Here is a 16205-nt window from a genome sequence, read left to right as displayed (position 1 = left end):
AGACTGAACTGTAAAAACTATGGGAAAAATAAAACAAAAATCAATTGTTATGACAAAGGCAATATCAAGCAGCAATTATATCTGAGCAGTGGAGTGAAGACAGCACAAGAGCAAGGCCAAAATATCAAGAAAACCAATGGAGCTGAAGCTGCAGGTGATGGACATTTTGAGCAACGGCCAATGATCTCCCCACAATCAAGGATCACAGAAGAATTGGGCCATGGAGCTAAAAGCATTTTTTTGTGATCTTGGTGCATGCAGAGTATATTCTATTAACACTCATGGATATAATCACAACTGAATGTGCACTGAGCCGCAGTGCGATCGCTAAACATCTGTGCAATCATGCTTAGAACTCAACACAGCATCTGAGAACATCTCTTTTAAAATTTAAAAACCAACGCTCATTTGTTTTATTTGGAGCATTCTATGCTACCTCTTCAGCATGAGGCAGTTTACAGCTTCTAGTCCATGGGATGGAACAGCACAAAACTTCTGCTTGAGCTAGAGCTCTTCTGCGGGTGGAAATGCAAAAAAAGACCACGGTAGCCACTTGCACTGCCTCAAACATGGGATCACTGCTTTTCAACTTCCTCAAGATGCTGCACATCTAGTTTCTGGATAGTATAGTATACAGGGAGGAAAGCTGTAGGCACTGCACAAGATCTTGTGCAAGCGGAATTGTGCTAAGACCATTTATGTTTTGCTGGTTCCACAACCTTATGCTGAGGAAAAGAATCTACTCAACAGCATAGGTACAGTATTAACAACTGGGGGAGGGGGGTTGTCCCCTCCTTTTGGTCTTTTTAACAAACTCTGTGATGTGGCAAAGGTGCTTAGAGGGCGAGCCTCATGCCCAACCACAGGAACACAAATCTTTACACCTGTTTAATCTAGGGCTGGCAAGTGGAAGCAACAGCAAGTGTGAAAGAGACACCTAAAATCCAATGTGTTTGGGGTAGGAAAGCCTCTATATAAGCAAAGATTCAATGACAGTGACTTTTTACTGCAATGGCAATTTAAGGTAGGCAGCAATGTTTCATTCATCTGAAATCACCTGCTATTTAGAACACAACAATTTATTATCCGATAATAAGCTCTGGGGAAACCCCGGCCTGTCAGGTAATTCAGAGGTCAGGAGAATGCTATTTATATACTGGCAGGCTTTTCTGAGCTTTATTCCTACTGATTGTTGCATAAGTGCACAGCCCTTAGCAGATGCTTCTCCTTGCACAGGACGTGCAGGTTACTGCCAATTAGTGCTGCACGATGTGGAGCCAGCCTCTTCTGCAGGAACAATTCTAGCAGCTAGCAGGAGACCTGGACTAGGCAGAAATCAGACATACAGGGACATGCCCCAGTAGAGAATCCTAAGTAACTAATTGAGGGGGAGGAATGTTTTAGGGCTGATGGGAATTAGCCCAAACATGCAGGATAGTTCCACACCTCCTCCTCAAGTCCCTCTATCCTTGGCTCTGGAGAACAGAAATTACTTCTTTTTGTGCTTGGCTTCAGTAGTTATGTAAGAGGATACTTAAACCATATATAGATTCAAGTGCGTGTACTGAGAAATCCACTTTGAAAGGACTTAGTAAACTAATCTCTGGGAACAATAATTCTCTTGCGTTGTTTATTTGAAGTTTGGCTGTAACTATTGTGCAAAAATTTTCCCGTATTTATTTTTTCCCTTAAAAATAGGTCCCTTTACACAAAAACTGAAGGCTTGCTTCCAGGTAACCTGTTGAATGTGCAATGCTCACACAGCCAAGACTTGAGAATTTTAACGTTACAAGAGCAATACTTCTTTGTACATAGATTGCTCAATAATGGACATTAACTGGAGCAGCTCCCCTTATTTAAGTTGGTTTCACTTTGACCTTTGTTTCCCTGGGGGTTGTGCACAGAACAGCTGAGCATAAGAAATGCAGCATGTGAGACTTGCAAAAGAAGTCACTCTCATTTAAATCAAGTGTTGAACACGCACACAGGAAGCTACCTTATACCGAGTCCAACCGCTGGTCTATTAGGATATTTTTCTATTGTGACTTGCAGCAGCTCTCTAGGATCTCAGAAAGAGATCTCTGACATCATCCACTATGTGATCCTTTCAACTGGAGATGTTAGGAATTGAACCTGAGACCTGCTGCATGCAAAACAGATGCTCTACCACTAAACAATACCTCCCCGCCCCTCCAGTTTTATTTTACTTTCCCTTCCCCCTTATATAACTCTAGGGGGAAATATCTTTTTTCAATGCATGGAACAGCTAAAAGAATAAATCATACACTGAGCTCACTTAAAGGCAACGAAGTGCATGTCTTTAGTTGCCAACTTAATTATTTACTACAGTTATGTATCACCTTTCAGCCAAAGCATTCAAGGTGCTTTGCAACTTAAAATAATGCCTCTGGGGTATTATCTCTGAGAGATGATACAAAAAGTGACAGGCAAGGAAGGGAAACAAACAAATACAAGAAATATCAACTCTTTTGCCAGGAGCCTATTGTGGGAGAGGAGGAGCCAGATGAGAATTTGTTCCAGCACACCCAACAAACAGGGCCTTTGCTGTTTTGCCTCCATTTCTGATGGGGCCATGCAGAATCATGCCTAACCTTACCTAACTTCTCTTTTACTGCTGACACTATAGTAGTTCATGAACAACTTCAGGAGAACCACCCCTTTATGTATAACATAGTAACATCATTAAAACCACTACTCCCTACATTGTTATCTCCCCTTTCCACCAAAACTTTTAGAACCAAGAACCTAAACCATATTTCTCCACAGCCACTAGCCAACAACAGTGGGTGGAGATAGTGAAATACCACAACAGCACAAGTGATATTTACAAGTTACAGGGGGGAAAGGAGCATTCCAATAGGATAAACTTCTCAGTCTTTAAGATGTTTATGGCAGAACACACAAATATATTTTACAACTGGGGACCTGAAAGAAACCTGCTAGGCAGTTATCCCCCCCCCCCCTCATCTTTGCTTTCTCCCATCTCCTCCCCTACAACTTTTACATTCTTTCACCCTCTTGCCTCCCCTTTTCTTATTCTCTCTCTCCTCCATGCCAGTCACGTCCTCTCTTTTTCTGCCCCCACCCCATCATGCTTTCTGCCCCCCATCAATAGGGTGGCCAAGTCCTACCTGGTATCCAGTGGTGGAATTCTGGGTGCATTCTGGGATCTTCTTCCAGAAGTGACATCATCATGTCACCTTTCAGGCCAGCTGAGAGTGGAGTTTTCCCCTGCCAGCCAGCAGTGGGGAAGCGCCTCACAAAAGTAGGGGTTCCCTCACCAGGGGTCTGGCAACCCTATCCATCATTCTCCTGGCCTTCTGCCTGCTTCCCTGCCTCCCAGCAGCAGAGGCAGTGGCAATTCTCCAGGAATCACAACAGAGCTCCCAACTACAGAGATCAATTCTCCTTAGGGTTGCCAGTTCCAGTTATCCAAGGTGGAGCCTTGGGATAGTGAGGTTCAGGGAGGGAAGCAACCTTATCAGGTTATAATGTCATAGACTCCCCCCCCCCCAGCAGCCATTTTCTCTAGAGGTATTGATCTCTGACATCTGGAGAACAGTTGTAATTCTAGGTGAAGTTTCAGTAGAGGAAATAGTGGCTTTGGAGGATGGAGTCTAGGGTATTACAGTTGTCTGATGTTCCTCCCCTCCCCATGCTCCACCCTAAAATCTCCAGGAATTCCCCAACCTGGTGTTGGCAACCCTATCTCCTTCCACCCGATAGCCAACCTACCTTTATCTGCCCGCTGTCTTCAGCTTTCCATCTCCTCCCCCTACAGATGCTACCTAGGACCACTATGGTCTTTCTTCACAGTGGGGACTAAAGCAGCTTACATTATTCTTTCCTCCTTTTTATCTGCCCAACGACCCTGTGAGGCAAGTTAGGCTGAAAGTATGTGACTGGTCCAAAATCATCCCATCAGTTTTCACAAGATGGGGATCTGAACTTGGGTTCCCAGACCCTACTCTGAAACTCTACCAGCTGTACCTCACTGGCTTTCTTTGGGTGACTGTTATTTAAAAGTAGCAACCACAGCCAGGCCTTGCTGAGTCATACAAGTCGGGTGGTATCAAGTCACCCAAAGGCCTCGGGAAGGCCAACCTCCAAGTGGGACCTGAAGATTCCAGAGAATTACAACTGAACTCCAGATAACAGAGATCTGTCTCCCTGGAGAAAATGGCTGATTTGGAGGGTGGACTCTGTGGCATTATATCATGCTGAGGCCTCTCCCCTACCCAAACACCACCTCTCCTCAGACTTCAGCACAAAATCTTCAGGAGTTTCCCAACCTGGAGCTGGCAACCCTAGGCAGGTCTGGGCCCAAGATGCTGTCCTTCAAAAGCCAACATAGGCCTGGAAAGGGCCTTGCTCCATCCCCTTGTCTTTTACTGACAGAACCAAGCTTGGCATACTATGGTTGCCTAGCAACAGCCACTGACGGAATCTGTTTTTTTACAAATATAGGGACTCCTTTTATCATTTCTGTAGGAACTCCCCAGTGTATTTGGTTTAGATTTCACATTTTTTTGCACGCCAGGGGCCTTTTTCAGATTTGTAGCAAGATCTATCTTGCCCATTCATAGCTCCAGTCACTGGGTTTAAATATCAAACAAGTGCATGACTTCACTAATAGAAGACAAGACACAGTTTGTCGGTGGAGCATTTCTAGAGATGCAATCACAGGACTAGTCCTATATATTTTGGAGAACAGCAAAGAACTAAGTTATGCGATTTGCACCCCCTTTCCAGAGTACCAATGTCCTACAGTGCTGAATAGAGTTCCAACCTCCAGGTGTTGGCTGGAGATCTCCTAGGATTAGAAGTGATCTCCAGGCTGCAGAGGCCAATTCCCCTGGAGAAAATGGATGCTTTGGAAGGCAAATTCTATGGCATTATACCCCACTGAAGTCCCTTGCCCAAACCCCTCCCCCCCCGACTCCACCCCTCTCACAAATCTCCAAGAATCCACCAACTTGGAGCTGGCAACCCTAGGTTGAGAAACATTCTCTTTGGAAAGATTTACTGAGCATACAGCAAGAATAGATTACATGCAATCCTGCTTTCTGGCAGCAAACATTTCCATGCTGTAAAAACACAGGTTAATTAATTCATTGTAGAAGGCCGTGAGATTAAATAGTTACTGAAAGTGAAGGATTTTTTGTGCATGACATGAAGTCTACAGACATGGCATCAGATTAGTTTCTCCATAATTAGGGGCAAGCAAGCAGTACTCGCTAATCTCTTGTTGTCTGCCTCTGCTATAAATCATAATTAAACTCCCCCCCCCCCCCAAAAAAAAACACCCCAACTGTTACTCACCTGGAACCTATGCACCAACTCCAATGACTGGCTGTCATTTTGGTCAGCTTCAATGATGACATCTGTTAGTTTGTGTATGATCACATCTAATGGGCCCTGATCTTCTATTGGTCTGGTAAGGTCAAGCTGGAAGAATCACATAAAAAACAGAAAACAACAAATTTATTCCATGAAAGATCAAGGGAGACTTGTTTTGAAGGTAAGGAATTTAGCTCCTAATGGGGGATAGCTCTTTGTAAATTATTTCCTTAATATCTCACCTTTCACCCCAACAAGGACACAAAATGGCTCACATTGTTCTCCTCTCCTCCATTTAATCCTTATAACAATCCTGTAAAGTAGGTTCGGAAATATACAAAAATCTAGTCTACCTAGATTATCTCACCTTTCACCCCAACAAGGACACAAAATGGCTCACATTGTTCTCCTCTCCTCCATTTAATCCTTATAACAATCCTGTAAGGTAGGTTCGGAAATATACAAAAATCTAGTCTACCTAGTCAGACTATTATTTCACCAAAACTAGTACTCCCAACTTTGACTGGTAGCCATACGCCCAGGAAATTCCCTAGAGATACTTGCAAACTGTACTTAGCAATGCCAGGACTGAACTTTGGACCCCATGCATAAAAAGCTTGAGGTCTGCTATGGAGCAGTGCCCTGTCCCTATATTTCACACAACATCTGGGACATTAAGGAATCTGTACACAAGTACACACTCACACACACATATATGGAGAAAATATATGGAGAAAACACACAAACTCTTCTGCCAGGCATTTTTGAATTAAAATCCATGACAACAAAAAACACAGATATTAAACCATCCAGCCCAATAAGAAACAGACATCATTTGGCCCACCTCAAACATTCTACTGGGACCTGGACCTTTTTCTTAATAGAACATCTAGCAGTAATAGCTAAATAATGAAACTTAACATTGACTGAATTGGTAGCTACCCGCCATTACTAACACATTCATATATACTGTTATTAGATCATAATAGCACCTGACATTGTTTTATATGTTTAATATGTTTTATTTATGATGTACTTTATATTTTTATGTTATGGTTTATTAATACTGGTGGCTTTCAATGTGAGCCACCCTGAGCCTGCTTCGGTGGGGAGGCCAGGATATAAGTCAAATAAAAAAACAAACAAACAAATATTTGATGAAAACAGTTCAGTGAAAATGTCAACTCAGTGTGCAAAAGTGGTGAAAAAGGAAGCCTTTTTTGCTAGGGATTATTAGGAAAGGAATTGCAAATAAAATGGTCAATACTGTAATGCTCCTTTATAGATCTATGGTGAGGTCTCATTTGAAGTACTGTGAAGTTCTGGTTATTGTATCTTCAACTGGTATCTCATGGTGGAGCTGGAAAGCATATAGAAAAGGGCAATCAAGATGCTTTAGGGCTTGTGAGGAAAGACTGGATAGTTTGGAGTTTTTCAGATTAGAAAAGGACAGTGGAGGAGGGGACACAACAGAGGCTGAAAAAATATGCCTGGAGTGGAGAACAGTGGATAGAGAGTGAGCTTTTTCTCCCATAATACTAGCATTCAAGATGATGGGCAACTGATTTAGGACAGATGAAAAGACATGCTTCTTTAGTTATCAATACTCTACTTATAAACATACTTCTTTTCTTATAAATTGTGGAAGCCACTGCCAGTGGATGTACTGATGGCCAAGAGTATAGATGGCTTTATAAGGGGATTAGACAGATTCATGGAGCAGAGGTCCATCAGAGACTACGAGCCATCATGACTAAAGGGAAGGGGAGGTGATGGGTCACAGAGAATGTCCTTTTACTGCTTTAAATTGTGCCCCCATCATCCTTCTTTAGAAGTAGCTGGGAACAAAACCACATTTGAACACACTAATGAGACACTACGCATCTGGGCCTTTTATTCAGCTAGAAGGAATACTGATGCTCTGGTAGCATGAGCATTGAATCCTCAATGCATGAGCATTGAGTCTAGAGAATTACTTTCTATAGGGAAAAATGGTACAGAAATCAACAGCCAGATTGTAGAAACCCCTTAGCTGTTCTAGGCTTTCCCTCCTTCTTTAATCTTTATTGCTTTTTATTGCCAAACCGCTGCTCTAAAATCCTTAGGGAGGTGATACAATAAAGACACCGAAGAAATGAGCGGAAGCGCTGTGTGTGTGTTCGTCCCTGCCCCAACAGCATGTATACCTGAAATCTAGAAATCTATACAAGTCAGCTGAAAACCCAGGATCCTGATGAGGCAGCAGCAGACAGCCCCAAATGGCTATTGCATTAATATGCACAGGAGGGAACTCCACAGCCTCCTTCTTTCTCTGAAGCTGGGTTTTTATGAAACCTGCAGGCAGATTACTCAGAACACTTAAAAAGAGGGAAACAGCATGTTTACTTTCAGGTTAACTTTAACCACTCCCAAGTTCCCTGGAAGAGAGACAGGACGCAAATGCAACAATTAAGCTTTACTTCCTTGAGCATGCAGGCTTTATCTTTTACCTTGTAAAAGATTTACAGGAGGGAATTTTTTTTTTAAGAGGGGTCACTTGCACATATCAAGGATTCAGCAACTCCGGCCTAGGACAAAGCATTCAAATGCAAAGCAAAAAGTACTTGTTGGGAAGCAATGAATTTCTCAAAAACAAAATCCATATTAAGAACAATCAAAATACCACCACACATTGTGCAGCTTTTTCCACAACTCTGCATCAGGCTCGCTGTTAAGGGGTGGGGAGCAAGCAAAAAATGTATTTCAGACCACGGTATTTGTCTGAAACCTGTAGGATGCTTATCTGTTTTCAGTGAGCACAGGATGTGTACATGGCATCAGATTGCTTGTGCCTCTGCTGCACTGAGGAGGAGGAGGAGGAGAAGCAGAAGCAGCAGCAGCTATCCAGCTGAAAATATAACCACTAAACAGAATGCAAAGGTCCCTTGAAAGACTGAGAATAAAGGGCTTATGTAGTATTCCTTATAATGACAACACCGGAGAATAATTTTAACTGGTGCACTAAAAATCAAGCTAAGTCAAACTGTGCTGGTATTATGACTGAATTGCTGTTAAGCAGGAACCTGGGATGTCAGGGCTCTCCGTTCTAACCAGCTTCTGCAAACAAAACTCTGGTTCTATTTTGCAGGTTGGAGGAGTGAGGATAAGAATGGCACGTAGCAGAATGTTTATCAGTAACAGTGCCTCCTAACCTGTTTGCTCCACCCTTGCCCCACTCAATTCTCTTTTTTTCAGCCTATGTACTTCCTGATGGCTGGGGTGGAATTCTAGCAGGAGCTTCTTTGCATATTAGGCCACACACCCCTGATGCAGCCAATCCTCCAAGAGCTTACAAGGCACTTTTTTGTAAGCTCTTGGAGGACTGGCTACGTCAGGGGTGTGTGGCCTAATATGCAAAGGAGCTCCTGCTAGAATTCCCACCCCCCCGCCTGAAGGTATATCTGACTGGCCTCTGTTGGAAACTAGGCCTAACACAAAAGGAATACTCCTCCTCCTTTAATTGTTCATACCATCTTTTAACAAGCTTTCCCCTATGAGAAGATCTCAAAGCAGAATAGTATAATCCAACCTCAGAATTTGGGACAGACTACACTCAAAATCTACTCCCACCCCTCAACCATAGTTAGAAAAACTGATGGCTTGGATGTAGTCTTTTTTTCTTTTAGCAACTAAGCAGCAAAAAAGATTGCATGTAGAAAACACTACTAAGAATGGTACAATCCTTAAACTGATTTCCACAATATCCACCTTGTTTAAGTCATGGTTATGCTCCCTCCCCCATGTCTCACAGCGGCTGCATATGAAAAACATCAGAACTGTTTTTTTTCTTCCAACATATTTTCATGTGTCTTGTTAAAGAGACGTTCCGTTTGTGTATTCTTTTCTGATAGAAAATATATTACACTGGAACCAACTTTTTGTGATTGGCCTACCTTAGTTTTAAAACCATTATGGTTAAGATTACCAGTTCTGGGTTGAGAAATCCCTAAAGATTTTGGGTGTGGAGTCTGACGAGGGTGGGGTCAGGTAGAGTAGGGTCCACCTTCCAAAGCAGCTGTTTTTACCAAGGGAACTGATCTCCACTACCTGGAGATCAGTTGTAATGCCAGGAGATCTCCAGCTACCACCTGAAGGTTGGCCGTCCCACTTATGGTAAAACAAGCCATGTGAGCACCTCACTTTACCATGGAGCACTGTGGAATTTGCTCAGTGGCCCAAGTCTCAAGCTTCTAGATCAGGGGTGTCAAATATCTGGCCCACAGGCCAGAACCAGCCTGCCCAGGACTTTAATCAGGCCCACAAGGATTTTTTCTCCCCTCTCATGACCTCATCATTTGAAGCTCAGAGGCTTCAAATCTCCTTCTTCTTTGTCTTTGCAGGCTGAAGCAGGAAGCAATTATGGGCTTGCAAAACTGCAAAGAAAATGTGGAATGGACTTTCCATTAAAGTCTCTGTGCCCAGATAGACTACTCCCAGACTAGTCTATCTGGGCACAGAGACCTTAATGGAAAATCCATTCCATGTTTTCCTTGCAGCTTTGTCTGTGCTGCAATATATTTTAATGAAGTGCAGCTCAGTTTCACTTTTCAGCATTTATATGGCCACTTAGAAGCTGTTCCTTGCTGGACCTGTGTGACCTTGCAAATAAAGGTTTGATGCTTTGAGCCAGCATGTCTCTACTGCAAGGACCTTAGAACTGGTGCTTAGTGAGTACTCTAACCTGGGAACCCACAGCCAAAGGGAGATATTACACTGAAGAGCCACTGCCAAAGAGTAGACTCGGGGGGTAGGGGGAGCAGGTTGTAATGCCCTGTCATTTCATGTTTTCTTAAGCCCAGAGCATTTTATACTTTTGATTTATATTTTTAGTTTTTGCTATGATCCTTGTGCTTTTTCTTAATGTTTTTTTTTAAATTGCATTGCCACATCCCACTATTCCCCCCACCTTTTCATTTTAAACAAAACAACACAAGAGTTTTAAGCAGGTTTGTATATTAAATAAAAAAAATATCTTTGTGTTTCTCTGTATCCTTTATAAAGTTTATATCTCCACTATCTGGCATTACATTTTATGATACACATGGCCTGGTCCCACAAAATCCCATTTATGTCAGATCCATCCCTTGTAACAAATGCGATGACACCCCTGTTCTAGATATCAAGGAATTCACCAATCCAGCTTCTTCTGGCCCCACCCCTCATCTGTGTTTAGCTTTTCACTGCCAGTAGCAAGACTGAGTTAGTTAGATATGCCTGGTGCCCTGTCATCAGACCTTCCCTTTCTGTCTCTGCAGATACTTTTCTGCAGACTAAAGATCACCCTCCTGTTCCAAACTACAATAGGACGTAGGGGAAAACCTTGAAAATCTCACATGTCAGAATTATTCAGAGCTATGCAGGTGCTTTCCCCTTGTATTTTGGCAGGTGTGAGTCATGTTAGGTACTGTGAAGGTGCAGAGACTGCCTAAATAACACAATTTTATTTTATTTTTTGCAAGGGGGACTTTACTTGTATAAACAGTCATTCATTTCAAAAAGAAAAAAATATATAGCTGAGCAACAACTAACAACATCTGAGCAAAGGCAAATAAAATCGGCAATACAACATCTTACCCTAGATCTAAAACTCCCCCCTCCCACACCCATGAAGTATAGTAAGAAGGAAGGGTGAATAATCTTAAAGTTTCCAGATTTCTTGTTGAGGCTCTGTTTAATGTCTCTAACTCTCTCAGCCACCTTCTTGGCCTCCTCCCCTGAGGCCTGACTTCCCTCAAAAGAATTCCAAGATCTCTATTCTCACCCCACCATGTGCTCCAAACAGATTCTTCACCACAGGACAAAAAATTTTTAAACTTCCCCTTAGATTCTGTCAGCTTTCCTTGCCTATATGTAGCTCTGAGCAAGGGCATTGTGTTTTGGACAGTTCCATCAACAAGCCAATCTAACATTCTACTGCATTTATACACTGGAAGGTATTCAAAAGGAAAACTTGTTCTGCAACTTTCTGACTGCCTGATAAGGAAGTTTCATTTTAGCCTCTGAGCATCCCCAGAGCACAAATTCAACAGTCATCTTGCAAAGGTGTATATTTTTACACAGGTATTTTATACTTTCAGTGTAAATCTAAGAATACTTTCCTGGGAATAAGGCCCGTTGAACAGACGTGAGTAGGAGTCTGAGTAGACCAGCCTAGGACTTCAGACAATCATGTGCACAAACCATTACACTGCTCACACTTCTAAACAAAGAGATGTACAATTATCTGCAAAAGCAATTGTACAACAGAAAGCACAGAGAAGCACAATTAGCTATGAAAAACAAGCCGGTAAAAATCCAAATGATCTGAATGCAGTTTGCCCCCCTCCATAGGAGTTTCTTGCCCAAGCTGCTCATGAAAGGAAAATAGCTGCTCCACATGTGCAAACAGGTTTCTAAATGTGGGACATGTTCTCTAGTTAGGGACTTCAAAGAGCGAGAACCATCAATGTCGACCAATCTTAGATGGATTAAGTAGTTTGCAAGTTCTCCATGTTCCAGGAACAATTCTTAGCTGAGGAAGGCAAACATTACTAAATTGGGGAGAGTTTGGCGGATTTCCACCTCTTCTTACCAAAGGGCAAAAAAAAAAGAGTAGTCTTTTCAACAGAAATATCAGCTCCTGTCACAAGCCTGACAAAGTCTAGTGTGCATTTCTGATGGCCCTCTACTGAGCAAGACAACAAGCCAGTGTTTGTCCTTGGCTGGAATTCCCGGCCTCCTGCTTCCTGCCCTTTTCAACATTCTCCCTCCAAGAATTTCTCACATTTGACATGTTCACCTCAGAAAAGTTCATTTTGCCACAGAAGTTAGTGCACAGAGTTTCTCAAACTCTGCCACTGGGAGAGAAAAAGCCACCATAGTAAGGAATAGTTAGGAACAAAAGACCTTGACGTGAGGGACACAGTGCTAGTATGGGTATAAGGCGGTGGGGGCGGGGGTCCTTGGGCAAATGCGCTCCCTGCTCTTCCCACACAAGTGGCTTAGTAGTTAAAGCCTTCAGCTTTTGTGGTAAACCAGAGATCTAAGCCATAATTTTGGTTTTATCCTCTTTCCTACAAGCCATGCTTCCAAGATTTCCCCCAGTCTTGTTTACATAACAAGAAAGAATGGAGGTTTAGCATTAGAAGAAGAGATGGCTGGTTGTCCCAAATAGAAACAAGATCTGAATGTGGAGGCAAACTAGCCATGAATCTTGGGGGGTGGGGGGCATCCACCTGTTCACATGTAAGGACAAAATCTATTTTAGCAGCAGACAGAGGGTGCAAGTGAGGGGAAGTAAATTTGCCCATTCACAACACTGTAGTAATTTAAGCATTTTTCTTCCAGCTGGTTCTCTTCTGGTATCCAAGAGGGACTGGGAGGAAAAACAAGTCATAAACCAAGGAAGTGCCATTTGTAAGGTGGTGCAGGGGATTTAGCCCCACAGCTTTTATACCCTGTTCTTTTAAAACAAAGGCAACACACACACACATTTTACATATGAACAGACACACGAGGTCATCTCATCAGGTCTAGTTTGGCCCTTAGGGTCGAACTATAAGTGACATCTCTACCTCATGGATTTAAACAGCAGATCCTCCTTCCAGTCAGTGAAGGACTCTTTCCTTACCCACCATTTTTCTTTTGCAAGTGCACTGTCTCACTAGGGTTTAGAAGTAAGAAGTATATTTGTCCTAGCCCTTTGAAATTCTTTCCCTTTTTTACATGCACCTGTTGGGGTGTGTGTATGTGTTTCAGAAATACTACTGACCACCCTGGCAGGTCTAAGATGACCTATATAATATAATCAATATAACACACATTTATAAATAATACACGCAAAGCCATTTGAACAGTGTTCTTTTCCACTTCTGTTCTAAAAGGAGTAATACAGAATTTTTAACATTTGACAGTTTAAGAATAAGAGTCTGTGACCACCTGTCACATAAAACACCTATTAAGGCATTCTATGTATTTGTGCATTCTATGTATTTTACTCTAGGACCAATTTAATAGCACTCGAACATACTGTCATAAATAATAGAATTCCAGCTTTTGGCTGGTCTTTGCAGTTCTCTGGCAGCGTATGCTCCTTCTGCTGAACAGAACATACAGCGCCAGCCTGGGCTAGCCCGCTCCAAAGTCTGCATAGGGCATTCCTAAAGTGGCTATATCATTCCTGGGGTTCCTGAGCCAGAGAAGTTTTTATACTTTCTCTTGAGCTTGAGATTTCAGCTCATAAAACTGATCAGGGTTGTGGAATGTTACCTTTTCAGGCAAATTTGGAGTGGGGATTGCCTCTTTAATTCATGCTAGCTACATGCAGTCCTAATGCAATAATCAATGTGGCCAAGAGCAAACAAGACAGATCTTTCTACAAACCTGAAAAAGATCTACGGTTGCAAAAATGTGAAATCTAAAACACAAATGCACGCAAACATTGGGGGGGGGGGTTTAACTCCCACAAAATAATAGAAGCAGCACCTGTAGCTCTAAGCAACTAAATGCCCTCCATGGCCATTGGTATGCATCCACAACAGTTTTGTCACCCTTCAAGCTTTGGTTTCTGTTAGCAAAAGGCAGGGGGAGCGGGTAGGGCCCATTCCAGAGCTTTTTTGGCTTATGAGAGAAGACTCACTGTGGCCAAGCCCAGCAGCAGCCACAAGGTGACTTGCTACCACCCAACTTATGAGACTCACCTAGGGCTGGCTGCTTGCTACTGTTCAGCAGCAGCCACCCCATGAAAGTCAGTATGGAGGCTTCCGGGTTATGTCATCTTGACTTTGGTAGTGTCCGCAGATCATCCTTCTGTGACACCTTTGAATCAGGCAGAAGACCCTGGAGGGGTTTTTCTTCGGCATGGGACTTCTGCAGGAAGTTAGGGGTTTAGCGGTGGTTGCTCATGTTCTTCTTGCATGCCCCGAGGCTTCGCCGCCATGATAGCTGGAGCAGCAGAAAAAGATGAACGCCCGACTGCTTTCTTTCACTCCTTTCAGTAAGCTTTTGATGTATCGCTTTTCTACTTCTAGCGTGGCAATTCTACTTGGCAAGTAAGTGAGCTTTCAATACCACTGGCTAATGGGTCGTTTTACATAACAACGAGTGGGCAGCTCAAAGAAAGGGATAGAAGCTGACTATACACCTACTTCTCCTGCAAATGAGGCCTCAAAAAGTCAGAGCAATCTTAAGTATCGGTAAAAACTTGAATTGGATTGAATACAAATACTTAAATCGACCCGGATTCTAATTGGACATATGTTAAAGAGACTATTTTTTGGCTGCAATATGATCTGAACATAAATGAGATATATTCTAGAGAGATCAGTCCTTGTTGTCTCACTGCAAATGAAATGATAATATTTGAAATCTCAGCTGGAGCTGATTTGGAATGACGATTTAACAGGATCTTCAAGCTACTTTTCAACTTGGATTAAGAGACTGAGTTTGCTGACAGAGAAAAATGGCACTGCAAAGCAAAATGTCTTATAAAAAGATATATTATGGAATATTACTTCTCTGAAACAGGATCTTGGCTCATTACTGAAGCTGATTAGAAAGCAAATGGGAGCTTTTATGCTGAAAGCTAGCGAACTTTCAAATCTCCATGAGCTGAGTGCTAAAGAGATTCTGGTGTCGTCTGTGGAACTAGAATGGGAAAGTGATCTGCTCTGAAACAAACAAAAGAAAACTAAAATGGATCCTTATGGCGCAGTTACAAAACAAGACCGGAAATCAAGATTGAGTGAAGTCATGATGAGAGGAAGAAATGGCATAGAATTCTTCTTCCCATTATTGAGAGGGCTGTCCACATTGAGAAGAGAGAAGGTGCATTCTGGCCAGCAAATTAAGATGTGGAAATCTTTCAGGAAGAAGGACTCTTGAACTTTTACCCTCTTTGTGGATAGTTGGATATGGAACTCTCAAAAAGAACTGACATGAGATTTTAAAAGGCAAAGTGTGATGTCTAGGTGGGAAGAAGGATTCCTGAGTTCTGGTTTTTCTTGTGGGTAAACAAATATGGAATTATTAATTGATATGTGATTTTAAAAGACCAAGGGAAATTCTAAGGAAGGAAGGGAGTTGTTAAAATTGTAGTTAAATATACAGTCAATTTGGATCAATGTTAAAGAGTGCAGACAACACATTTATTTTTACATAGCAGATTTATTCTTAGTATGTTTATTTGGTGAAATTGCTCATATTGATATAAGAGTTGGATTAATTGTTAAAAAGGCAGATACCACAATTATTTTGTAATCTGGCAGATTTGTTTTTAATATGCTCCTTTGGAGAAACTGTTTATACTGAGATAGACAAATTATTATGTTGTATCTTTTTTAATTTGTTAAGGATAAAGGTATGATTTTATGTGCTTATTTTAATAAGGATATTGTTAAACCAACAAATTAGTTTGTGCTTTTAACATGGTTAAGCTAAATCAGCCAGCTTTGTGTTGAGATGGCTTTGAATTTTTTATATACTTATTTGTGTTTAAGAAGAATTGTTTAGATTTATATTGCTGGTAATAGTTTAGTAAAAAAAAATAATGAAAGACAAGGATGGTAAAATATATGGAGAACTTCATACTTGCAGGTAGAATGATCTGGGTATTTTATTTGGAGGTAGAATTATAACTGATATATTTGTACTTTTCTTTGTTTCTGTTCTTCCCATTCTGTACATGCCCTTTCCCCCTTTTATGTATCTTTGCTCTTGCTTCTCTCTTTTGTAGTTAATCAATAAAAATTATAAAACTCAAAAGTCAGTGTGCTATAGCAATTAGAGTTTCAGGCTAGGACCTAGGTTCGAATTCCCAGTCTGTCATA

General features: G+C 41.8%; 1 protein-coding gene across 2 annotated transcripts in view; it reads right to left on the bottom strand.

The window, feature by feature from the left end:
- Nucleotides 1-16205, bottom strand: part of ITPK1 (inositol-tetrakisphosphate 1-kinase) — a 188814-nt gene that overhangs the window by 60065 nt on the left and 112544 nt on the right. For both annotated transcript variants that reach the window (XM_060261858.1, XM_060261859.1), the window contains one exon: nt 5344-5469. In XM_060261858.1, coding sequence (XP_060117841.1) covers nt 5344-5469 — 126 coding nt within the window. The remainder of the gene's footprint in view (nt 1-5343; nt 5470-16205) is intronic.

The sequence above is a fragment of the Heteronotia binoei genome, chromosome 21, assembly GCF_032191835.1.
Source record: "Heteronotia binoei isolate CCM8104 ecotype False Entrance Well chromosome 21, APGP_CSIRO_Hbin_v1, whole genome shotgun sequence".
Classification (NCBI taxonomy): domain Eukaryota; kingdom Metazoa; phylum Chordata; class Lepidosauria; order Squamata; family Gekkonidae; genus Heteronotia; species Heteronotia binoei.
This window is presented reverse-complemented; position numbering and strand designations above follow the sequence as displayed.